The sequence below is a fragment of the Rhipicephalus microplus genome, chromosome 2, assembly GCF_043290135.1.
Source record: "Rhipicephalus microplus isolate Deutch F79 chromosome 2, USDA_Rmic, whole genome shotgun sequence".
Lineage (NCBI taxonomy): Eukaryota > Metazoa > Arthropoda > Arachnida > Ixodida > Ixodidae > Rhipicephalus > Rhipicephalus microplus.
Genome location: NC_134701.1, coordinates 113109219 through 113136110, shown reverse-complemented (window position 1 = coordinate 113136110; position 26892 = coordinate 113109219). Strand labels below are relative to the sequence as shown.

At 47.0% G+C, this 26892-nt stretch overlaps 1 protein-coding gene across 2 annotated transcripts in view; it reads right to left on the bottom strand.

The window, feature by feature from the left end:
- LOC142796343 (venom metalloproteinase BumaMPs1-like) overlaps window positions 1-26892 on the bottom strand; it is a 202964-nt gene that overhangs the window by 59187 nt on the left and 116885 nt on the right. For both annotated transcript variants that reach the window (XM_075886705.1, XM_075886706.1), the window contains exons 11-12: window positions 24112-24279; window positions 23900-24041 (exon numbers count right to left, since the gene is read on the bottom strand). In XM_075886705.1, the coding sequence (XP_075742820.1) occupies window positions 23900-24041; window positions 24112-24279 (310 nt within the window). The remainder of the gene's footprint in view (window positions 1-23899; window positions 24042-24111; window positions 24280-26892) is intronic.

Genomic DNA, 26892 nt, shown 5'->3' with positions numbered 1-26892 from the left:
ACCTCGAGCCGCAATTCGGCTGTAGGAGGTTGCATTAGGTAGGTCCAGAGCACGTTTGTATACTGAACGAAGAAGGATGTCCAGCTGGTGCTCGTGTCGACGACGCAGGCGAAGATAAGGCGAGGCGTAGAGGGCGTGATTGGTCACAAATGCGTGGGCCAATCGGAGGGACTGAGACCAACAGAGGCCACCGCGCTTGGTAGATAGCCGCCGTATAATGCATCTCACCTGTTCGCTGGTGCGTCTGAAGCCTGGTATTGTGCCCTTGGGATTCAAGGACAATGTGAGGTGAATCCCAAGATTCCAAATATTTTCAACTGACGCGATGGGCCCCGACGGAAGAAAAATTTGAGGAGGCGGTAATGGAGAGACTGAAAGAAGAGCTGATTTAGCTGGGGAGAACTCCAGGCCGCATGAACCAGCGTAGGCGTCCACCAGAAGGGCAGCATTTTGCAGGCGTTCTTCGATTTGCGCTAAGGAGCTGGAGTTGGTCCAGATTGTCATATTGCCCTCATATAATGCGTGTTGTATTCCCTCGACCTCGCTTAGAAGAGAGGGGAAGTCCATTATTGCCAGGTTAAAAAGCAGAGGAGACAGGACTGCCCCTTGAGGTGTACCCCGCGTGCCTACTAAGTACGGGCCGTGTTCAGTGGATTTGAGGCGAATGAATGTGCTGCGACGTGATAGAAAGGCGTGAATGTAGTTGAAAAACTTCTGCCCGCAGTTTGTGGCAGACAGGTTAGTGAGTATAGTGCTTTGTTTGACGATGTTGAACGCCCCGTGGAGATCGAGAGCGAGCACGGCTTTATCGTTATGGTGCATAGTAGTCGGCTATATTATATCGTGTTGAAGCTGAAGCAGGACGTCCTGCGTGGACAGATGCAGGCGAAAGCCAAACATCGTGTCGGCAAAGGTCCTCCTGGCCTCCAGGTAGGCAGAAAGGCGTTCGCGAACCATGGTTTTCGTGAGTTTCCTGTGCAAGACGTAAGCGAGATGGGTCTCAATGCCTCGATACTAACAGACTTTGTCAATTTGGGTATGGATGTCACGACCGATGTGGTGCATTCTGTTGGAAGCGGAGAGCCCGCCCATATTGAATTTATAAGGTGGAGTAACGAGAAGTGTGCTTGGTCGGGAAGACTTGCCAGGAGTGATACTGTGATTCCGTCGCGTCCAGGGCCCGTGCTCCGTCGCATTTTCGTGAGTGCAAATTGTAAATCGGAAAGCGTGTATGGGGCGTCGAGGTCGGTGTTAGGGGCGCGGGATTACGTATATGCTGGGCCTGCAGAATGAATTGTGCCGCAGATGTAGCGGTCACAATGTTCTAAACGAGTTGATCTGTAGTGCCCTTAAAGGCATGCAGAGCATGGCGGAGCTGGCGTTGCGTGTCTCCCCTGGTGGTGGATGGATCGAGAAGGCTTCGAAAGAGTCGCCACGCGCTCTTAGAGCTCTTCTGCTTTGCAGCCTTCGAACAGGTGTCTGCCCAGTTAACATTGGAAAGTTGTGCAGAGTATGCGGTCGCCTTTTCAGTAAACGCCTCAATGCGAGTGCGAAGTTTCCGATTGAGTTTGTTGCGTTTCAAGCGTCTTACGAGCCCGCGGCGAGCGTGCCAAAGATGTAGGAGGTGTGGATCAATTGCAGGAGTCAAATCAGAAGTTGCAAGAGTGCGAGTGTTCGCTTGTTTCATATGGAGGGCGTATGATGCCCACGCTGCATATTCGGTCGAAGGACTGCGGGGAATGGTTGAATCATGAACTCAGTCCAATCGGTGAGACAGGCTTGGCCCCAGTGTTGGCACCATTTCTGCTGCGGTGTGAACAAAATGCGGAGTAAAAAGTGATCGCTGTCTAGGGTTTCGCCTAAATTTCCCATGTAGCATCGCGGATGTGACGGGTGAGGGAGAGGTCAGGGCATGTGTCTTGCGTGACCAAGTTGCCGGAACGTGTGGGTTGTGCCGTATCCGTAAGAAGCGTGAGGCTAAGCGAGGGAATGAGCTCCTGGAGCTCTCTGTCCAGAGCCTTCTCGTAGTGGTAACCCCAGTGAGGGATGTGGGCATTAAAGTCCCCGACAATCACCAGTGGTTGTCGGGCCGCTATAGGCAGCGCCAGATGGAAGAGATGCGCAAACGAAGCCGTCGCAAGGCTAGAGGGACAGCACACGTTTAAGATATGTATTGATGGTTGACCTCTCCGCTGAGACAGCACTGATATTATGCAGTAATCGTAAGAAAGATCCAGATGGTGGTCAATTTGTTTCGCCTTGTAAGCTTTATGCACGAGGAAGCATGTGGTGGTGCCGCCTACATAGGAGCAGTATCCAGAAACGGATGAAGCAGAGCCAGATCCTTGGAGCGCCAAGACGGCTGGCTCGGAGTTAAGTGAGCTGAAGAAAAGGGAAAGATGTGAACGCCTTCGCCTGTTCTCGAAGCCTGCAGGGTTGCACTGTATGAATTTAGACGCAATATTTGAACGGGAAGTACGGTTGGTAGGCATCGTGACTATCGAAGGTTTTAGATTAGGGTCTTCCATGTTGCGCTCGAAATACTCAGAGGCAGGGAGGAGTACGGAGGCCAGATTGGCCGACGGCGGGATGGTGGTAGCCACCTTATGATGACGCCGTGTACCTGCACCCTCACTATTCACCGAGCAAGAGCAGGAACGCGATGCCTTGGGTGCAAACTGAATGATTGCCCAGGCTTGAATATCCTGCGTAACCTTTTATATTATTCGTTGGATAAAGAAGCTAGTGAGGAGGCAATTAATCGAAGCTTCGATGCGCGTAAGGTGTTCCTCTATGCGCGGTACGCGCTCCTCGCTGGGGAGAGTTTAGATAGCGGGCAAGAGAACCTCAGGTGCCCCAGGAGCCTCAAGAGCTTCTGGAGTAGATGCGGCCCCGGTTCCGAGTGCTGGAGTACACATGGCTGCTTGAACCTGTGGTTTAATGGGATTGGACTTAGCCCGAGGACTAGGCTTGGACGTAGCTGGCGTAGCCGCCTGGACAGAGGAGGCAATACCGGATGGCCTTGCAGTACACTGTTGTTGGGGTTGAAGTTGCTTATTTAAGAGTTTGAGTTGTTTAGTTAAAAGAGAATTTTGCCTTTGAAGTGCCGCAACGTGCTGGCGAAGGGCCGCAAGTTCGAGAGAAGGAAGATCGACAGAAGGGGGTGAGAGAGGCTTAGAAGCAGCATTCCCTGCCCAACTGCTCACCTGAGGTAGCACCACTGGTGCATCGAGTGGTGGGAATGCCTGAGTGTCGGCGTGGAATGGTGGAGCCGACTGATGCAGGTTGGTGCCGCTGTCTGGTTGTGGCGAAGTTGAGGTGGTCCGTGCAGCCACTAGTCCCAGTCTCGCGGGCGCCGTGGCAGAAGAGGCACTTGGGGTGGCAGTCATGGGCATTGAGACCTGCAGGTGCGGGGGACCCACATTTGGCACACTGGGTTGGAGTGGGGTGAGGACATTGTGGTGGTCGAAATGACCGATGGTACCGCGCTTGGTTCAAACAGGGACTGTTTTCTTGTAGGTGGGGATATACGTCGCCACGCAGTGGTAGAATAGGAAGCGGGGTGACTTCGTGCCCTCGAAAGTCACCACCGCCACCGCGGAATCTCCGAGTTTTCGGACCGCGAAGATAGTACCTGGAGGCCAATGCAATTCTGACTTTATCTTCTCCGGGCATTGAGCAGGGTTTATGTTGATGACGCCCTTGCATGCATGCCCTGGTGCCTTGGCATGGCCTCGAACTGGCCGCTGCTGATCCCCCACTTGCAGCGGGAAGTCCCCGAAGAGTTGCTGTGCCATAGGCCAAATGGTGGTGCTACAGACCAAGATGTTTTGTTCGCAGATAGGCCACACTTGACTTTGCGTGGTAGTCCGGTCACCGAAGTAGCTGCGGATGGCGTCGCCCACGCGGTCAGCCGGGACGAATGTGCGAAGCTCGCAGGGAACGTGAGGTTTCACTACTACGATGTAGTCATCGCGAGAGAGGCGAGTAGGCTGACGCGGACGCCACTTGCGTTGCTTCGCTGGCTGCGAGGAGGGAGCTGAGGTAGGCGCCCCACCGGAAGGATGGCGCGTCGGCGTTACTTATACCCCTGTCACACGGGCACTTAAAAGTCTTTTAAGTAAGCGGTCTTTTTCCGAAAAGGAGTTCCTGACAGCAGACACACGGCACAGAGCGAACTCCTTTTCAGAAGCGGTCTTTTTCATAAACTGAGTTCGTCGATCTCTTTTACGGCTCCGAATGAGTAGCCTTGAAACCAGTGGGCGCCAGCAATTTTCAAGTGGTGGGAAAAAAACTGCAAATGCTTATTTTTCTGTCACCAAAACTCTTTGTAAAAACAAATTTCATATCCCGCAGAAGGTGTAATGAACTTTTTTAATGGTTATTTCTTTTTCTACTCTCGTAAGCAGCTACAACGCGTCGGCAATATCACGTGGTGACGCTTGGTCTTGCGCTGCTTTATCCTCTCCTTGGCGGCTTTTGAAGCAACTGCCTCGCTTTCCAGAGCGAGAAGGCAGGCCGTGAGGCTTTCGATCCTCGCTTTTTCTCCCGTACGGTCGCCCATAACGTGTCGAGAGCAGTCGAGAACAGCGAAAAACAAATACGGTAAATAAAAGCACTGTGGTGCCAGACGGACCTGTGCACGTCGCTAGTTATGGGAATGCTTCCTTATCTAGTGCAAAAAACTTTCACATTGGTGTTTCTTCATCTCTTATTCTTAAATTTATTTGAAGAAACGAGCAGTGCAACAAGTCTTTAATTTGTACATCGTGATACATCGTTTAATTTTCATTGCTTCTCTTTTAACTGCAAGCGCCACGCTTTCGCTAGCGTCTTCGAACGAAAACACTAAAAGGAGATCGTTGCTGCCGTGTGTCTGCGCCGTTTGTTAAAAGTCTTTCAACTTCGTAAAAGACCGCTTACTTAAAAGACTTTTTGCGCGCCCGTGTGACACAGGTATTACACACCTGGGGAATGGTGGCTAGCTGTGGCGTCTCGTTGTTGTTGAGACGCAGATTTCGATTTCGCTTGCTTGCGTTGCCACAGTCTCACCATTTCGTCGAGGTATTCGTCTTCTGATGGCATGTGTTTCGGAGGATAATGAAATCTTCATGGAGAGTACTTGGCTTGAGGTAGGATCACAGCCCGTAACCCCGTTAGCGGCCGCCATCACCAGGCTGAGAGCCCCTAGCGAGGCGGCGTTGTAGCCGGGAGTGAAGGACGCCCCTCAAGTTGTCAAAACTGGGCCCATCTGGAGGAAGGTGGTGTCTAGGTGAAGTGGAAAACTTCGCGGTGACGATAAACCCAAGTTTCAGGGGTACAAGGGTGGATGTCCACAAAAATAGCAGAAAATCTACGGAAGCGATGTGGAGTGCGTCAGTCACCATCGAGCGCTCGCAGCGCCCCGAAGAGGAAGCTTTTCAGGAACTTCGATGCCCGCTCACACCACCGATATCACGCATTTCCACGAATACGCACAAGCAGAATTACACACTGACGGAAGCAGCAAGGCACTGGGCACCGTCCTTGTGCGAAAGACTGATGGCCTGGAAAGGTTAATCAGTAATTCATAACCGGCCGCTATCCAAGGCTGAGGCCAACTGTAATACCCGTGCCACACGGGCATAGAAAATGACATTTGGTGGCGAAGGCCTTCAGTTCCCGAATGACGTTTGTTTCGCCGGCGCTGCTACACGTCCAAAGCAAATGACATTTGACTTGTTGATGTCGATCACAGCACCTTCCAAGTGAGCATTGAGTGAATAGCAATAAAAAAATTAAGAATCATTTACAAGCTTCATACACATCAGATAATCATCAAATGTAGAAATAAGCGTATTACGCTGTCCTAAGTTTTAGTTTCTTGCTTTGTTTTACAACGTTGCAGCCGACCGTAGCAACCTAAGCCAACACTAGTCAGATCCACAGCGTAAATCGAAAATGGCGCCTGTCGCATCGCACCTGTCGCATCTCTCAGAAGAAGATGTTCTCAGAGTTCGTTTTTTCACGGCAGCACTTGTATGTTTCCGTGCAAAGCATCGTTCTCAAGAGCGAATAATTTTGGAGCAGAGACGAGAAAAAGCAGAAAAAATCACGGAGAAAAGGAACTCGATGGCGATGGCGATGAAAATACCAGTGTTGCATGCTTGTTTGCCAAAGTTTCGCTAAAATTGACAAGCGTTTTATTGTCAATACTTTATTTTCTTCGTATAACGTTCAAAGCATCTTTTTAAGACTTTAGGGCAAATAAAAGACGGGAAATTTCATTTTTAGCTCAATATGATTTGTTTTGTGTACTTTCAGGTAAATCGCACTTCGCAAGCTGTGTCGTCGAGAGTACGTATTTCTCAGTCAACTGAGTTCTGGCGAAGGCAGTTGGTGGCGAAGGGCGTTCGAATGGCATTCGGATGAATGCCATTTTGTTCGCCCGTGTGGCACCGCGCGAATGGCAATAAATCTTAAGGCATTCGGGATAAATGCCATTTTTTCTGCCCGCGTGGCACGGGTATAACACAACAGAAAAAAGTGCTTTGTCATAATCTCGGCTGCGTCAAAGTTTCGCCCTTACCTATACTGCTTTCAAAGTTGTGAGTGTTGTGGCGTGTGTTGGCTAGCTAACTTAATTGGCCCTCAGGTCACCTCTTAAAGTGAAGCCTAAATCTTCCAGAATTCGGCTTCACCCTCTTTTGTAAGTCGTGAAGGACACACTACGACGCCGACTGCCTGCCATGAACCCCCATCAATCCATTACAACAGGAAGACCGGAATGATGAGTGCTTTTTGGGAACCATGAAGGCCGACTACCTTTTCGAGCGACAGCGATTCAACCATGAAATGCAGGACCTACTGGAATACCTCGAGGACTGAACTACCATCGTCCGAAAAGTATTCAAGAGAAAACTGACGTCCTTTTAATTAAAAAAGTCTTCATAAAGAACTTCTCTCCAACCCAGAGTCAGCTACCTTATCAATGTACTTTCAGTGATGTGACGAAAATTTCTGCAAGCCCTGCACAACGACAATGGCTCGCCCCCTCCGTTTTTTCCGCACTGTCGCTAAGATACAGGAAAAGTGCTACTGGCAACGTAATGCCGCTGACGTCGCTCGCTACGTGAGGAAATATCGGGACTGCGAGTGACGAGACACACAGCCGGCAGTGCCAGCAGGCTTTCTTCAGCCGATCGTACCACGTCACCGACCGTTACAAGAATTGGAATGGACCCCTTGAGTCCGTTTTTCACGTCAAATTTACGAAACAAATAGATTGTCGTAGCTACCGCGTAGCTCGCCTGCTACGCTAAAACAAAAGCCCTGCCCAGAAGCCGTGCCGCCGAGGTAGCAATTTTGTCGTTCAGAACAGCTTCCCTTTTCATGACGCCCCACAGACTCTCATCACCAACAGAAGGGCGGCCTTCATTGGTGATTTGACTAACATGACCTTGAGGCATAACCAGACAAGCCCCCACCACAGCACCGCCTGTCCTACACTGACAAATGGTCTCACCAAGCACTTTATAAAAAGATCATCACCGACATTTAGGTCATGTACAACGTCGACGTAGAACACTGAGAAGGGATGCCATTACACTGCACGTGACTTTCGCGTAATACACGGCCATGCAAAAAGCGACACCAACGACGCCGTGAAGATTGGTTTATGAAAGGAGCGTGCCCATGACGCTTAACGCCATGTTATCAAATGTCTCGGAGAAAAAAAACTTCGACGTTACCGTCTTTATTGAGCGCGCCAAGGAAGCCCAACAACTCGCACGTCTCCGCATCCAAAACCAGCAAAATACCGTCCACCTTTGTTACAGTCTTTGATGCGCTACGAGGAATACCAGGCCTTGTCGCAGTCTGGACGCCAATACGATGACGCCGACTTCGCGAGAAGCTCCTTCGACGATAATTCAGGCCGTACAAAGTTTTTTGACATCTCTGGGACTTGTACTACCTGTACCTATACCTTATAAACTTGTACTAGGCGTCAGGAATGACAAAGAAAACAGGAAAAGAGAAACAGAAAAGAAATACATAAAATTAGTGGAGGAAAACAAAAATTTAGATGGAAGGGAAGGGCGCGTGGGGTATTGGAAGGCAGGCGCGTGCAGCAGAGAACGTTGGCCAGGACGGCAGAGAAGACAATGCAAGGTAGAGGCAGACTCGGTCCTGCCCCAGGACTGTGAGTTTTCGAGAGCATTCCTACTTCCCGCCTCGGTGACCCTCTGCTCTGGTCGTACTACCGGCTGTCAATGCAGCGAGCGGCCGTGACAGGTCAGCGTCCATGCCTCCAACCTTGAACGAGCATGGGCTTGCTGCCACCTGCCTGCCAGGACAACGTCGCACCAGTGAGAGTGAGCTAAAGGGTACATGGAGAGCTTGCCAGAACTAATCCGACTACCGAATAACGACGTCCTCGCACTTCGCAGCGTTTGCTGCGTGCCGCCAGTGGGAAAGGCAGCATGGACGGGTGCGGTGAGTGCCATTTGGGTGCCAGCGTGACCGATAGTCATAGTTAGCAGACCGACACCCTCGACTCTGTTTGTCTCATAGAAGCTTGCTGGCTTGTGATTGGGTACACGCGTAGATCAGTGGCCGAGGCTTCGGAGAAGAGCGTGGATGGTCTGAGCAACCTGGGTCCTTCCCCAGTAATACCAAGCCTCGGAAGCCGCCTAGGTTCAAGCCTCAGTGAGCAGTCGTCTACCCACAGTCCCCAGTCGTCCGGCTGGCCTGCAGTGCATTGAGCTGCAGGGACTGGTAAATGTGTGAGTCACGGACCTTCAACAAGCCTGATCTCGCAACCACCCGTCTGACCCACAACACCGCATGAACAAGGGTGTTCTGGGGCATTCCAGTAAAATCTACCTGCAAGGATTTGCCAAGGAGAACGACCGGCAAGCACATCGCATCTTTTGCGAACGACGTTCAGCATCAGCGGCAACAAAACTTGGACAGACGTGGTGAACGGCATTAGCGTGTCAGTGAGAAAAATTCGTCGTTAGGAATCTGTCACCCCTGATATTGTTTCTGCCATAGACGCTTGCTTGCTTGTAATTAGAAAAACGCGTGAAACGAGGCTGAATAGACCGTGCCAATTAGTTTCTTGGGGAAAATCATCATCATCATCATCATCATCATCATCAGCCTGACTACGTCCACTGCAGGACAAAGGCCTCTCCCATGTTCCGCCAGTTAACCCGGTCCTGTGCTTGCTGCTGCCAATTTATACCCGCAAACTTCTTAATCTCATCTGCCCACCTAACCTTCTGTCTCCCCCTAACCCGCTTCCCTTCTCTGGGAATCCAGTCAGTTACCCTTAATGACCAGCGGTTATCCAGTCTACGCGCTACATGCCCTGCCCATGTCCATTTCTTCTTCTTGATTTCAGCTATGATATCCTTAACCCCCGTTTGTTCCCTAATCCACTCTGCTCTCTTCTTGTCTCTTAAGGTTACACCTACCATTTTTCTTTCCATTGCTCGCTGCGTCGTCCTCAATTTAAGCTGAACCCTCTTTGTAAGTCTCCAGGTTTCTGCTCCGTAGCTAAGAACCGGCAAGATACAGCTGTTATATACCTTCCTCTTGAGGGATAGTGGCAAACTACCTGTCATAATTTGAGAGTGCTTGCCAAATGTGCTCCACCCCATTCTTATTCTTCTAGTTACTTCAGTCTCGTGGTTCGGCTCTGCGGTTATTACCTGCCCTAAGTAGACATAGTCTTTTACAACTTCAAGTGCACTATTACCTATCTCGAAGCGCTGCTCCTTGCCGAGGTTGTTGTACATTACTTTTGTTTTCTGCAGATTAATTTTAAGACCCACCTTTCTGCTCTCCATGTCTACCTCCGTAATCATGAGTTGCAATTCGTCCGCCGAGTTACTCAGCAATGCAATGTCATCGGCGAAGCGCAGGTTACTAAGGTATTCTCCATTGACTCTTATCCCTAACTGTTCCCATTCTAGGCTTCTGAAAACCTCTTGTAAGCACGCGGTAAATAGCATTGGGGAAATTGTGTCCCCCTGCCTTACACCCTTCTTGATTGGTATTCTGTTGCTTTCTTTATGGGGGGAAAATACTCATTTCTTGGGGAAAATACTCATTGCTAGTTGTGTATATTATCCGGCAAGCGTGTAATTCATTTTGCTTAGTGAAATGAAGTGTGTTTTTGTGTCACGCCAAGTTACCATCATCTGTCAGTCTTGCTGAATGAAGCAAAATATACCGGGCACTGTAAGCATCGTGACACAGAAGGAGAAGCAGGAAGGAAGGACAGGGAGGTTAGCCAGTTCTGAGGCTGGCTGGCTACCGTGTGTGACACAGGTAACGCCAGACAGCATTACAAAATGGCACCATGCGCGCCTTGACGTAGCCCATGCCATGCACCTTATGCCGTTTCATGCACGTTAACAAAACTGAAGACCGTATTTTTGTCATCGTTGCTCCAAAATTGTGCGTTACTGCTTGTACTGCTTGTTTATATACTTGCTTTATTAATGCACTTTTATATTCTGTTAAAGCATCGGAGCGATGACTTTTTCAGAGGGGCCAATGCTAATGCTTTGCGCCAACCGCACTGCTTGACCAAGAACCACCGAGACAATCTTAGAAACATCCATTGCAATTAAACGCAGAACAAGAACATCACAGTTTGTTCTATAAATTACGTGGCCTCTAGCAATAACACTGGAACATCTGACAGCACATTTACTCATTTTGACGAGCTTCACCGCTTGTCCACTGATCTAAGGCTGACGCTCTGTTCGCTACTATCAGTTTCAGGGCGTATCACTATAATCTGACTAAGTTCACTGGTCAGAAATTCAGCCAAATGAACAGTTTCATTTTGGACATATCGATGACTTCTTTCGTCAACATCACCACTACGTTACACTATGAACGAATAATAAGTGATACGTGAGGGACCTGTCATGGTGATTAGATCGATATAGATTGATATTGGGGTAGTGCTTGAGGGGAGTGTACTTTGATTTAGGTGCACTTCAAAGCAGCACAGTTGGTCTAATTTATCAAATTTGTTCACTGTGGTGTTCGTCGTCGGGTTGCTATACCACAAAAACATTGTGCTGCATATACGTAGAGAGAACCTTCTTCGTAACTAGCGTGCAAAATACAGCGAAATTGGTTGGTGGCCCAGACACTCTATTACAAGGCGATACTGTTACGCAGCTCGTTTTTCTGTCAGCGGTGTTGGTGTCAGTGTCTGGCGTCGGCGTTGGTTATTGGAGGGAAAATAATCACCTTTCCGTGACCGAAAAGTTGAGTGTCTCTGTGTGATCAAAAAGTCAAGAACGATGCAGGTCCCCCCATTTCTTTTATTTTCCAGCTCGTTGCTCGTGTGTTCTTGTTTGCGTGCTCAGATAACGGATAGGTTTGTAACTCAACGTTGCATTTATATCAGACACAATGAAAACTAACAGCACATTCCGCTCAGATTATTCATAGCTTAATCGCGTTGCAATGACCACCCAAGACGCCTCTAACAATGTGGCTTGATATTTTTGTATATACAACAGTGGTTAGTGCCCATGCAATTAGATTAAGGTGCATGGTAGAGAACATCAGGATGTCAAAATTTGCGTGACTCTCCTCAACGACATCACTCATAATCATCGTCGTTGTGGAAAGCTAAGGTCATATAAATATAATTATTAGCATGATGGCTTGTCTGATATCAAGCACGCTGCGATTAACCTTGTAAAGTGTGATAACGTCACTGTAACCTTATTGAGCCTCTGCGAATGTATGGCAAAAACAACACGTGCGATGTCCTTATAACACTAACTTGAGATCACAAAGTTCACATCCCGCAAAGTTTCTGCTCCATCGTGGCCGTTTGTCGTATCAGTGCAATGCATCTATGAAGTCGATTTCCGAAGCCTTGAAGAACCAATATGTTCACAAGGTATGGGGCATGAATAAAGAATCGCAGCATATCCACGGAGTGAAATATGATGAGTAGAGCGAAACGTGCATTCGTCTGTGCTTCCGTCCGTGCTTCACTCCGCCGTGCTTCTGTCCGTTTGTCCATCCATGCTTCCATCCTTCCGTTCGGCCTTGTTTGCACCCGTTTTTCTGTCTGACTGTTCATTCGTCCATTCATCCGTCCGTCCGTCTGTTTCTGTGTCCATCTCTCCGTTCATCCATCTGTTATTCCGTCCACCCGTCCATCTAGTCAGCACTCCAATTACAACTATCTCGCATATTTTTATGATATTGTGACGGGGGTATTCTATAGGTTAAGATTGGTTGGCCTAACTCTGCCCACAGTGCTCGAGGATGCAAGACAATAGGGCAGTCCAGACACAGCCCCACAACAACATCACCGTCTTCATTAGTTCTGTGTCATTTCGGCGCCTGTGCTTGAGGTACCTTTCTACACCCGTGACATATCCTCAGGTGGCAAAGCACCGGCCCGGTGCCTGCTGGCATTAGAAGGAAGTGTCACTGTGATAGAGCTTCAGAAGAAAAACATGCACAGTGTTGGTTCTGTATTTAAGAGTCGGGTCGGTAGTAGAGCAAATTTCATAGGTGGAAAGCCTGGTGCAGAACTTGTGAGGCCCAATGTATTGCGATAAACGTTTCTCAGTGAGGCCGACACGATGAGATGTGAGCCACAGTAGCACGCAAGAGGGTGGAGGAACATCGACATCCTAATATCGGCGGTCGTAGAGCGACTTTTGTGCTCTCTGGGACGATGAGAACCAGGCACGGGTTACTCTCCGTATGATGAGAGCTTGGGATTTGGCATCTTGCAAGCACGAAGTGGTGGACGGAGGGTCATGCACAGGCAGGGCATCGAAAGGTTGTAAGGAATCACGCCGAAAGACGAGAGTAAAATGATGAGTAGCCGGCAGTTTCATGATTCCACGAGTTGTAGGCGAAGGCTAAGAATGGAAGGACAGTGTCCCAATCAGAGTGGTAGTCAGAAATGCGCATTGCGAGCATTTCTGTCAGTGTGTGGTTGAGAAATTCAGTAAGTACGTAAGTTTGAGGATGGTAAGAAGTCGTAAAGTGGCAATGCATAGCACAAGACCTAAGGAGGTTGTCAACCACAAAAGACAGGAAGCAGCAGCCACGGTCGGTGAGTAGGTAAAAAGAGCGCCATGCTGAACGTTGACGTCGTAGAGAAGAAAAATTGCCAGATCCTACGTACAATGCGAATCGGCAATATGCGAAACACGAATAAGACAGGCTGATATGCCACTTTATTATCAGCAAAATGTTACGAGGTGGAGGTAAATAATAGCGTACATGATTTCTGTGTAATGAATATCTGTTTAGATGTGCCGTTTACTTCCGTCATTTAATCACGTCACGTGATGCCAAATTTAGTATATGTGTGTCTAGAAAAATGGCCGCGAGCACACCACTAGCGTGGTATTGATTGATTGATATGTGTGGTTTAACGTCCCAAAACCACAATATGATTATGAGAGACGCCGTAGTGGAGGGCTCTGGAAATTTCGACCACCTGGGGTTCTTTAACGCGCACCCAAATCTGAGCACACGGGCCTACAACACTTCCGCCTCCATTGGAAATGCAGCCGCCACAGCCGGGATTCGAACCCGTGACCTGCGGGTCAACAATCGAGTCCCTTAGCCACAAGACCACCGCGGCGGGGCACTAGACTGGTATGTTACCATGTTCTTACATGACATGGGTGTCAGGATTATCGTGTTTGCACCAGTCATATATTTGGTAATCCCTTGACGTAATTTACCACAAAATTTGATATGTGGGATTAAATATCGATATGTGGGGTTTAACGACCCAAAACCACCATATGATTATGAGAGACGCCGTAGTGGAGGGCTCCGGAACTTTCGACCACATGGCGCTCTTTAACAAGCACCCAAATCTGAGCACATGGGCCTACAATAATATCCGCCTCCATCCGAAATAGCATTTGGTTTATGTGAAGCTAGCAAAATGGCTGAAAGCGCTTAACGAAGGGCTCATATATACTTCAATCTAGCATTGACGCACGCGCACGCTAGGCACAGCAACGCTACGTTAGCAAAATGCGAGAACTTCATAGTCTGACGCCAGGCACGACCAGTATCTGTCGGCGCGGCCCGACGGCAACCGGCATGAAAGTCATGCCGATGCGTTAACCAGGCCACACTGCGTCTACACTTTTTCGTGATGAAGGGACGCTGGACGCGCTTAATCGCGCATGCGTCAAACCAATGCAGTGCAGCGCGCGCCTGCGAGTATGTAGCAGGACCGGTGCCTGGCGTGGCAATGCCAGCGAGACGCGACAAAATGAATGCCTGCGAGCACGTACATCTCGTCCCGTCTAAATGTACTGGTGCCATGACTGTGGCATGTATTCGTGTTCTCACACGACACGCATCTCATGATTATCATGTATGCACAAATCAGATACCTTCGTCATCCATTGACGTCACTCAATACTAAATTTGGCATATGTGAAGCTAGCGAAATGGCCGCGAGAGCATCATGAGTGTGGCATGTAGTGATGTTGTTACATTACACGCATGTCGTGATTATTATGTTAACATGGGTCATTTACCTCTGTCATCCGTTCGCATCGCATCATACCGAGTTTGGTACATGCGAAGCTAGCAAAAGGGCCGCGAGCACATCATGAGCGTAGCATGTAGTCATGTTGTTACGTGACACGCATCTCATGTTTATTATGTTTGCACTAGTATCATACCTTCGTCATCCATTCACGTCCCATGGTACTAAATTTGGTATATGTGAAGCTAGTGAAACAGCCGCCGGTGCATCATGAGCATGGCTTGTAGTCATGTTGTTACATGACAGACATGTAATAATTATCGTGTTGTAACCAGTCACATACCTTCGCCAACCATTCACGTACCGTATTATCAAATTTGGTATATGTGACGCTAGCCTAACGGCCGCGGGCGCATAATGAGCGTGGCATGTAGTCATGTTGCTACATGACACACATGCCATGATTTTTATGTTGTGGTCTGTCACATGTGTTCGCCATGTAATCATGTCATACCATATTAGTTTTGCAGCACGTAATGTGAACGAAACAACCGCAATAGCTGCAGGACAACGAAATATAAATCATGACATTCATGAGATACATATCATGATTTTCATGTCATGATTTGTACATACAGTCATGCTATGTTCATACAGTAAAGTTGTGCCATACCAAGTTTGTATTGATACCATTATCGAAAAGTCCAGGATAGTTAAAAGTTGCGGGCAGCAAAATAGATAGATAGATCATCATCATCATCATCATCAGCCTGACTATGTCCACTGCAGGACAAAGGCCTCTCCCATGTTCCGCCAGTTAACCCGGTCCTGTGCTTGCTGCTGCCAATTTATACCCGCAAACTTCTTAATCTCATCTGCCCACCTAACCTTCTGTCTCCCCCTAACCCGCTTGCCTTTTCTGGGAATCCAGTTAGTTACCCTTAACGACCAGCGGTTATCTTGTCTACGAGTTACATGCGCGGCCCATGTCTATTTCTTCTTCTTGATTTCAGCTATGATTTCCTTAACCCCCCTTTGTTCCCTAATCCACTCTGCTCTCTTCTTGTCTCTTAAGGTTACAACTACCATATTTCTTTCCATTGCTCGCTGCATAGTCCTAAATTTCAGCTGAACCCTCTTTGTAAGTCTCCAGGTTTCTGCTCCGTAGCTAAGTACCGGCAAGATACAGCTGTTATATACGTTTCTCTTGAGGGATAGTGGCAATCTACCTGTTATATTTTGAGATTGCTTGCCCAATGTGCTTCAACCCATTCTTATTCTTCTAGTTACTTAAATCTCCTGGTTCGGCTTCACGGTTATTACCTGCCCTAAGTAGACATAGTCTTTTACAACTTGAAGTGCACTATTACCTATCTCGAAGCGCTGCTCTTTTTCGAGGTTTTTGTACATTACTTTCGTTTTCTGCAGATTCATTTTAAGACCTACATTTCTGCTCTCCTTGTCTAACTCCGTAATCATGAGTTGCGATTCGTCTCCTGAGTTACTCAGCAATGCAATGTCATCGGCGAAGTGCAGGTTACTAAGGTACTCTCTAATAACTCTTATCCCTAACTGGTCCCATTCTAGGCTTCTGAAAACCTCCTGTAAGCACGCGGTAAATATCATATGGGAGATTGTGTCCCCCTGCCTGACACCCTTCTTGATAGGTATTCTGTTCCTTTCTTTATGAAGCACTATGGTAGCAGTTGAACCCCTGTAGATTTCTTCCAGGATGTTTATATATACTTCATCGACGCCCTGATTCCACACTGTCTGCATGACGGCTGATATTTTTACTGAATCAAACGCCTTCTCGTAATCTATGAAGGCTATGTATAGTGGTTGGTTATCATTTGAGCATTTCTCTATTACATGATTGATAGTATGAATGTGGTCGATTGTTGAGTAGCCTGTTCGAAACCCTGCTTGTTCGTTTGGTTGATTGAATTCTAATATTTTCTTTACTCTGTTAGCAATTACTTTTGTAAATAGCTTGTATACTACACAGAGCAAGCTAATCGTCCTGTATTTCTTCAAGTCCTTGTCATCTCCTTTCTGATGTATTAAGATGACGTTAGCGTTCTTCCAAGACTCTGGTACTCTTCCCGTCAGGAGACACCTCGTAAACAGGGTGGCTAGTTTTTCTAACACAATCTGTCCTCCATCTTTCAGCAGATCTGATGTTACCTGATCCTCAGCAGCAGCTTTGACTATTTGCATGCTCTCCAAAGCTTTTCTGACTTCTTCTATCTTTACTGGTGGGGTGTCATCTGGGTTACTGCTGGTTCTTATAGTATTAAAGTCGTGATTGTCCCGGCTACTGTACCGATCTTTGTATAACTGCTCCACTATTTTAACTATCCTATCCATAATGCTAGTTATTTTGCCTTCTTTGTCCCTTAGTGCATACATTCGATTTTTGCCTATCCCAAGTTTTCTCTTCACTGCTTTGACGCTTCTTCCGTTTTTCAGGGCGTGTTCAATTCTCGCCATGTTATACCTTCTTACGTCGAATACCTTACGCCTAATAATCAATTTCGAAAGCTCTGCCAGTTCTATTTTGTCTTTTGTACTTGAGACTTTTATGATTTGACGCTTCTTAATGAGATTCTTGTTTCCTGGGAAAGCTTGCCAGTGTCCTGTCTAACTACCCTGCCTCCAACTTCGACTACACACTCTGTAATGATACTCGTCAGATTATCATTCATTGTATCTATGCTAAGGTTGGTTTCCTCACTAAGAGCCGAGTACCTGTTCTGAAGCGAGACTCTCAATTCCTGTACTTTCGCTCTCAGTGCTAGCTGATTGATTGGCTTCTTGCCTATCAGTTTCTGTCGTTCCTTTCCCAAGTCTACGTGAATTCGAGACCGTACCATTCTATGGTCACTGCATCGCACCTTGCCAACCACTTCCACATCCTGCACAATGCCTGGGTGTGCACTCATTATAAAGTCAATTGCGTTCTTATTTTCGCAATTAGGGCTCCTCCATGTCCACTTGCGGTGTCCTCGTTTTCGGTAGAAGGTATTTAAAATCCGTAAACTATTGCGTTCTGCGAATTCTACTAGTAGCTCTCCTCTGGCGTTTCTAGTACCGATGCCTTATATTCTCCTACTGCCTGGTCTCCAGCGTGCTTCTTCCCTACCTTTGCATTAAAGTCTCTCTTCAGTATTGTATACTGTGTTTTTACCTTACCCTTTGCCGATTCCACGTCTTGATAGAAGCTTTCAACTGAAGTGTCATCATGGCTGGATGTAGGCGCGTAAGCCTGTACCACCTTCATCTTGTATCTCTTATTCAGTTTAATTACGATACCTACCACCCTTTCATTATTGCTATAGTATTCCTCTACGTTGCCAGCTATGTTTCTGTGAATTAGGAACCCCACTCTCAGTTCTCTTCTGTCAGCCGAGCCCCGATAGCAAAGAACATGCCAATTCTGTAGCACCGTATAGGCCTCATCTGTCCTCCTAACCTCACTGAGCCCTATTATATCCCATTTAACACCCTCTAATACCTCGAATAGTACAGCTAGACTTCCCTCACTAGATAAGGTTGTTGCGTTAAACTTTGCCAACTTCAGGTTCTAATGGCGGCCTGTCCGGATCCAGAGATTCTTAGCACCCGCTGCTGCGTTGCAGATCTGAGCGCCGCCGTGGTCAGTTTCTTCGCAGCTGCTGGGGACTGAGGGCCGTGAGTTATAGATATATACGCTCAAAGTCGCCGAAGTCCGTCTGCGATGTCCATCACGTGGTAGGTAGCTGTCGATTAATTTCATACCGAGTGGCATAACCCATTGCAACTGGTCTCCATTTGTTTTCCGTTGCCATTGATGGGAAGGAACGTAGCAAATCCAACCCAACCTCGTGTAACAGCTCGGCAGGGACTTCAATAAGTTGAAGGTGACCGGCAAGGAGAAACGTAGGTTACTTCAGCACTGGCACAGGTCACATGCTACAACGCAGCGGCGAATGGAACGATACAGGCAACGATTGCGCACATGACCTGGGATGACGAGCAAAAGTTCCATGCCATCAGGCAGTAATTTGCGGTGGTACAAAACGTTGACTTGAAGCGAAACCAGAGTCAGTGAAGGGTCTTTACGGCTGGATTTAAGGCGGTCAATTATAGATAGCAGCGATGAATCTCGGCGTTGTTCGTCAGTCATATGCAGAAAATCTGTTATGACGAGGATTCTAGCATCAGCTTCCAAGATGGCGGGATGTCGAGATAAGCCGTCGGCATCGTTGTGAACCTTGCCACACTTGTACACTACCGAGAACGTGTACTCCTGCAATCACAATGCCCGCCGCCCGAGTATTCCTGTAGGAACCTCAAGTGTTCACAGCCAGCACAGCGCATGGTAGTCTGTGATGTCTGCCAACCGGCGTCCATATAGGTACGGACAGAATGTCGCGATAGACCAGACGAGAGCCAGGCATTCCCACTCAGTAAAGGAATAGTTCTTTTTCAACTGAGAAAGTAGCCGACTAGCCTACGCTATGACAAGGATGTGCCTTTCTACATTCGAGCGAGTATTGCCCCTATGCCATGGCGTCAGTGCGAAGCTCAGTTGGAGCGGTGGGGTTGCCCCACCGCGGACGCGCAGGTCGCAGGATTGAATCCCGGCTGCGGCGGCTGAATTTCCGATGGAGGCGGAAATGTTGTAGGCCCATGGGCTCAGAATCGGGTACACGTTGAAATACCCCAGGTGGTCGAAATTTCCGGAGTCCTTCACTAAGACGTCTCTTATATGGTGGCTTTGGGACGTTAAACCCCATATATCAATCAATCGAGTGAAGAGGTTAAAATTAGCCAACACATGTGGTGATGTGAGCGCAAAAATCAGCTGTGCAAAAAAGTTCTTGGAGTTTACGCCATGAAAAAGCCACGTTCTTCCTGAGGATTTCCGCGAAAGGTCGAGCAATTTCCTCGAAGTTGCCGACGAAACAGTGGAGATATGAATAGGGCCCCAAAAAGTTGCGGACTTTATGTTCGGAACATTAGACCAGGAACTCGCGTACAGTTCAGACTGCCCAGCAGTAGCAACAACAAGGTGGCCAACTAGTTTAATCTGATGGCGTCCAAATGTACACTTGGATGGGTTAAGCTGGAGGCCAGCACAGCCCACATGAACATCGTCGTTCCATTATTTTTTGTGGTGTTTCCTCCCCCCCGGCCGGAGGAACCTTGCTATACCCATGACAATGTATTCATCATGGACAAGTACCACCATCTAGCGGGCATTCTAAGCATCAAAAAGAGAAGTGGCTGCTACATAAAGGAGACGCGCGACCCACGCATTAAGGAGCTTCGCCCCTAAGTATGCAACGAGCTCCGCTTGGCGGACACTGATGAAACAGCGAAGCTGGTGGCATGCAGTGAGGTTGAAGGAAATAGGAATGTAGTAACCTGAAGTGGGAGATTGAAGAACGAGGAGTGGTGGAAGCAGTAGTGGGCGTAATGGCGAGTTCTGGAAGCAGTCAATAGGCGGAAATGTGGGCGTAGTGGTAAGCTGCGGGAACGTGGAGCAGTGGGAGTGGAGGGAGAAGTGGCAAAAATCAATAGTGGATTTTCCCACTTAGTATGAGTAAATCGCAGTAAGTTTACAATCTATGATGGTCCCTGGACTTGAAAGCTTGATCAACAACAGCTTAGCTTTCTAAAGATTGCTTTTTCCCACAAGGGCGATGGACCAAATGCAGCGTAATTTAAGTCACATCTCCATTAGGTGCGTCACCACGCTTTCAAGCTTTCGCCAAAGTCCGATGGCGCCATCATATATACCTACTTATAGAAGGCAGTGTGGTACACCTATGGTGACGCCAACAACCAGAACCCACTGAGTGTGTTGATATTTTCACGGGCTGGGAAGATACCTGAAATTATTGGCAAGAGTGTGACGCGCAACGACTGTGGTAGCATTCTACGCATTTTCTCGCGAATATATCCTGCGCAGATACTTTCTTCGCCGCAACATTTTTGGTTAAAAGTGAGTGGTATCACCTCCTATACAGCACCAAGAGCTGCATCTTTGCATCGGACGGCGCGTTGGTCCTACCACAACGACTTAGCAAGCTGCTCAATGTGAAGAAGATCTCCCAGCCCCACCGCCGATCGCTTTGGTGCGATTTCGTGACCCTGGTCCATTCAATGGCCCAAGTGGCATAGACGTCGACGACTGGATTGTTCTGTAGGAACACGCCAGCACCGGCAACAATTGGAATTAGACGCTGATCTTGGCGAAGATCATCTTCTTCGAACGCTAGAACTCTGGTACGAGACGCATCAAGAAAAGTTGAAGAATTCTGATGTCTGAAAAATGAAATTACGCTATTTATTTGGGAACCGATCGACGACAATTGACCGCAACAAAAGTGTTCGCAACTCGTGCCCGGACATCCACGAAGCCGTACATCAGGTAAATCTGAGGCGTGTTGAATTTTTGCCACAAGGTCGGCAAGAACATGCCTGAGGATGACAAAGTAGGGCACATTCTGAAAAGAATTGCCTATGACACCTTCAATATACTGTTTTGCAAGGACAGCTCGATGGTAGAGTCAGTCATAGCAGATTGTCATCCCGTCGAACAGGCAAAAATTAGGCAAAGCTTTCACCGATTTTACCGCCTTTTCCCCATGATGGCTACATCTTCCTGCGAAGATTCGCAAGACTGGCCCAAATTACATAAACCACCAGCACCAGAAAAAGTCACCAGAATAGTCAGTTGAGAACTCGAGGCTTTTGCACTCGCTATGTGTAATAAAAGTGCTACATGACATAGCTTCACTGCAGTCTCTTTGTTTCTGCGTTTTGCCAATAGAACTAAAAACTGGCGTGTACCTACGCTTGCTGCAATGCATTGATAAGTATGAGCTTGCCAGGCCTTCCAAAAAATGGTAGTGCTCCCTTAAGTGCCCAATAAGACACCACCCTGTCTTCGCCACATAAACGTGGTTACTTAACAAATGAATTGATAAACGACGTTGAAGCAGCAAAATAGGCATCTTGGGACATGTTCACAGGGCAACCAAAGTTTGATGCGACCCACTTATTTTGTGTGCGGTAATGCACTTCGGTTACACCAGCGCTGTATTTTGTATGCGGTGGTGCACCTGATTGCGGATTTTGCTTCGGTTGAAGAACAAAACTAGTACGTAATATTTCGAAGATACTTTCTTATGTCGGTGAGTGAAACCATTAATACATATTAGCAGCCAATTTCCTACGTATTTCTAGAACTGGCCCAGGTTCATTGGTGTTGCTTTCTTGTATTTTCTTAAATAGTTTCTCGTCAGTAGCAGAAATCTTTCCTCGCGCAAAGCCTTCTTCCGTAAGTTTCAGCACCGTACCACTGAAACGAGATTCCTCGAAATGGTGGCAATATATGGTCATCAAAAATACTAAAAAGAATAATGAGATTTTCAGAAACGCCATGTAGTCAGAGCTATACACTGCTTAACAAAGGTTTCACTTATCTGTCTGCGTATGTACATACGCAGACAGATAAGACAGATACTCAGACAGGTAAGATAAGTACATATTTCGGTGTTCACGGTAACTACCTTTAAATCAAGAAACTGTACTAAGACATCCTTCAAGAATTCAGAGACAAACATTAGGCTAAGTTCATTTTTTACAACAATAGAGAATATTTTAGCTACCTTGATATCATGGGATTCATTGTAAAAAAATTGTGTCATCACTCAGACAGAGAAAACCATAGTGGGCATTCCAATCGTTTTCTCACGTCATCGTGACGTTGATGAAGGCAGACAGGGCGCGTCCATAATGAAGCTCTTTTTTTGGCCGGACTTGAGGCCAGGGAAACAGAAACTGGCACTACTGCAATCAACGCGCGTTGTAAAATGATGGCTGTATGCAAAGAGTCGATCGTCGATAAGCTGACATGCGATGAAGCGTGTCAGCAAATTCTATTGCAGTCGAATATTCTGGCGTTATCGCTAGAGGCCACGTAAGTCCGAAAACAATTTGTGATGTTCGCGTTGTGTGCGAATTTGCATCAGATGTAAGATTATATCCAGGGTTGATAGTTAATCAGTGCGGTTTCCGCAAGGGAGCACTTACACGTGTAAAGGGGATATAACAAAGCTTGAGAAAGCAGTGTGGCATTATCTAGGGTTGTATCAACATTACTGAGAAATATATCGGTGACGGTGGGACAAACACTGAACACTATGCGCATTCTACTCTTTTGAACCAACACCACTTATTTGCAGATATAAACATACCCTAAACAAAAAGACAAGAGCTCGAGAAATGACTCAGTTGCGATGCTACTGCTAGTTTTGAAGGCAAGCTCACCACTGCTCATAGTGATACAGTCGTTAACCGCCCTTAGCAGATGGCCATGCAGAAGAAAATAGGAAAGTTCAACCGCGTCTGTACCTGAGGCATGACCATTTTAAAGACTGGCACTGCGCAAGAACTTAACGAAATGATCTCAGTTGGGGAGGAATAGGGTTGAAAGCACGGGTCGATAACACACAGGGAAGACAAGCATTCCATTATATACCACAAACTTACAGCTGCCAAATTCACGTGTCTTTGTTTAGCAAAGCAGAAAAGTGTTTTCCTCTTTGCGAATGACCACTTCCTTGCCGATAAATGGGCGTAACAAATTTATTTGTCCTCTGCAATATCACTTTGCCATGAACACGTCTTTAAGGTTTTTCACTACGGAGATGTAAACACATTTTACAAACGTACCACGATGCTAAAATACATATATTGGGGATGATCTCCGAGGTTAAATTATTACACTCTTTCAATATGATACTTCCCAGCCCTGTTCTAAGGTCGTATGTTTGGTCCTTGCCGACGGCCTGTTATCTTTTCCTTCATTTTCTGTTCTTCCCATTTATTTTACAATTACTAGTAACAACATCCGCTTTTACATTTCTTGGCTTCAATGTCTGATAATTTTCATTATTGTTCTAACAAAGAAAAACCAGCCAATAAATTTTCACCCTTTTTCTTCATTCATCAGATTATACTATTCATCACGCAAACACATTTTATGGTCATCAAACGGTTCTGAATCACGATGCCAGGTCTCGCATATACCGAATTAGAATAAGCGCGAACGAAGCGAGTCTGTGTAATAAAGGTTTTTGGGTCACATGCTCATCACATGGTTTTCGTGATATTTATTGTTAATGGTATGTTAGACTCAGGCCAAGCATTCTAATTTTGGCGCGAATCGACCTAATAAAACGGTTGGCGGGACAAAGGTTGCTGTGCAGACAGATGTACTGACAGACAGACACACAGACAAACAGATGACTAGATAGATAGATAGATAGATAGATAGATAGATAGATAGATAGATAGATAGAGATACAAAAACCTGAAAGTCTTTTTGCTCACCCTGTCGACCTTAACGTGGGTGTAGCCATAGTATACTTTCTCACAGTAAACCTGCCGACTTGAGACACTGCCAGGTAGTTTGGTTGAAAATATTCCAGTTTTAATGCTGTTTTTCACAAGAAGACATCCATATTCTGGGCGGCTGTAAACGTAAATCACACTTACTAACGCTGAAGAAACGCGCGCTCATTATCAAACTGAAAATGTCTTACTTGTAAAAATTCATAATTTCCCGCTGGCAGCAGGGAGAAAACTGGTACAGATATGGCTTTTTAAACGCATAACTCATGATGTAGCCAATATTCCAGTCGCAATCTTTGGATCCAATATGTCCATAAGGCCATTTGTAAGCATCTTCCCCGTCGTGTGCACAGCCGAGACTGAAAAATGACGAGTTTAATGTGAGAACATTTACCACTTATATCGCAGAAGAACCAATAATCAGACCATCTTGAGGCCATGCAGCTCAAGGTCTTTAAATTGTATCAAGTACCAAAAAATAGGAAAACTTTAGAGGAAGCTTGCGCTTATTCCGAATAATTTTTAGAGCTGGTGGACGTCATCATTACTACATTTTGCTTAAAAACAGATGAAGAGCTTAAAGTTTGATAATTTCTGTTTATTTCTGCAGAAGAAACGGACATTAACAAAAACCATGTTTGAAACAGAACCTAAACAACGTGGCCACTCATGTTCTTTCGAAAAAAAAAAAACGGATGAAATTTTAAATGCGCTCAGCAAAATGCGCACTTTGATGTTCTTGTGCGAAGTTTTGTTTTTTTTTTCATAATTTTATTGTTATGTGCGTAAAAAGACGCACTCAGTAACGATCGATACAGCATGGTTATTTGTGATTGGTGAAGGTAGTGTAGTTTCTTCGGCAAGCGTTCCAAATAATTGTGGGAATCCATAATCTCTGATTGCTCTCCTTTTATAGTGAATTGTTTGATTGAAGGTAAGGAGCATTTCGCCTTGTTTCAGCACAAGTAATGCTGTAACTGTGTTTCTAACTGTGTGTTACAGTCAGGTTCGCAGTGAAAAGTATGCATGCCCGTTCAAGCTTTCTGCAAGGTGCTCAAGCTTTTATATGTAATAAATCCGTATAGAATAAATGAAAAAATGCCAGCTACCGCCCCGGGCATTTACGGCACTGCTTCGGCACTATAACGACTGCTGGAAGAAGGGCAAACTACCACAAGCTGGGAAGCACTCGGAGGTGACCATAGTACCCAAGTTGAAGGAGCGTATCTCGATTGCTAATCTTCACCCCATTTCCCTTACGTCTTCCGCTGGGAAACTATGAGCACATGGTAAACGATTGGCTCATCATACACCTAAAACAAAACGGTATCTACCCGAACACTATCTTCGGCTTCCACCAAATGCTCAGCACACAAGACGTCCTCTTGCAGATAAAGGAAGGTATTATCCGCTTGAGAAAGCTTATCAAGTCATCTGTTCGAGCTCTCGACATAAAGTGGTCATTTGACAATGTAGGCAATAAAGCCAGTTTGCGTGATCTTGAAGATATTGGCTGCAGCGCTAAAACATACGCCTACAGGCTGGCTTCCTCCACAACCGCAGAGCGACGGATACATCACGCGTTATACGCACCGATAATATCACTATATGGGCAAAACGTGCAAGCACGAGGGAACAGGACGACCGACTTCAGGAGGCGATTAGCATCACTGAAGAATATATAAAAGCCCGCGGGCTCCAATAAGTTTGGAAAAGTCAGAACTGTTAATACTTCTGGCACCCACCCAGGGCAGAACACCAAGCTACGACTCACCGGACCCACAATTATTTCTACAAAGAGTTCAAATACCACAAGTTCACACACCTGGAGTCCTTAGACTACTTAAAGATGGATCTGGCTCCGCTGCGCTACCCCGGCTGCAGAACACCGTGACACCGCTCACTCACCGGATTCGAAGGGTGGCTAACCACCGCCATGGCTTCAAAGAGAACGACACCTTGAAAATCGCACAAGCTCTTCTTTACAGTCGCATAACGTACGGAACTTTCTTCCTCAACCTGAGGACAGCGGAGAAACAAAAGCTAAATCTACTCATACAAAAGACTCAAAAGCTTGCCCTGGGATTGCTCTTAGCCACCTCCACTGAGCGATTGCTCCGCATGGGAGTTCACAATAAGTGAGAAGAACTCACTGAAGCACATCTCATCAGCCATGTCGAGAGACTCAAGCTATCACCTACAGGGCGAGCCGTATTTTGACGCACAGTGTATGAAACCACTCTAAAACCCGACGAAGAACGCAAACGCAAAATACCGCCACAGCTCCGAGAATGCCTTGATATTCAGCAAGTCCGTCGAAACCTGCCTACTCCACATCGCAATAAACCGCCAGCGCGATATCTGGACGCAGCCAAGGGTCCGAGACGGAAAGCCTTCGTGCTGTCACAGATTGCAAGGGCACGGTACTGGCATCAATGACCATCCTCGCCAAACGTGCGGAAACAGCTGAAGAAGCTGTTTCCGCACGTTTCATGCCTTTGCAACGACTTAGGAGACCGCGTTCGAGACGCGTTTGTTCTGTATTGTAGGCTGTGGCAAGTCAATTTATATTCAAGGACCGTTTCTAAATACGTAAGGCTCTCGAAAATACTCCTCGTCGTCTCAGCGCAGATCGGGAGGCAGGTGGCTTGCACGGCCGGCCAACTTCCGCGATCAAAAGGACGGTCACGCCTACTACCGGCTTTTTTTTTTCCTTTGGAGGCACCTGTGATGCCAGCACTGACACCATGGCACAGCACATCAGCACCATGAAAATATCTTGTTCTTCGCTTGAATTGAACTCCACGTTTTTGGAAACGCTGTGCAAAAGCGGAGGAAAACAATAAATGTGGCGCGCCCGGTTTTCTCCATGGAGTTTCTCAAAATTAACTAGAGGGCACTCTGGCGCTGCGATCGTTCAGCGACCATGGGAATGATAGGTAGGAAACACATTTGCCTAGTCTTCGTACTTG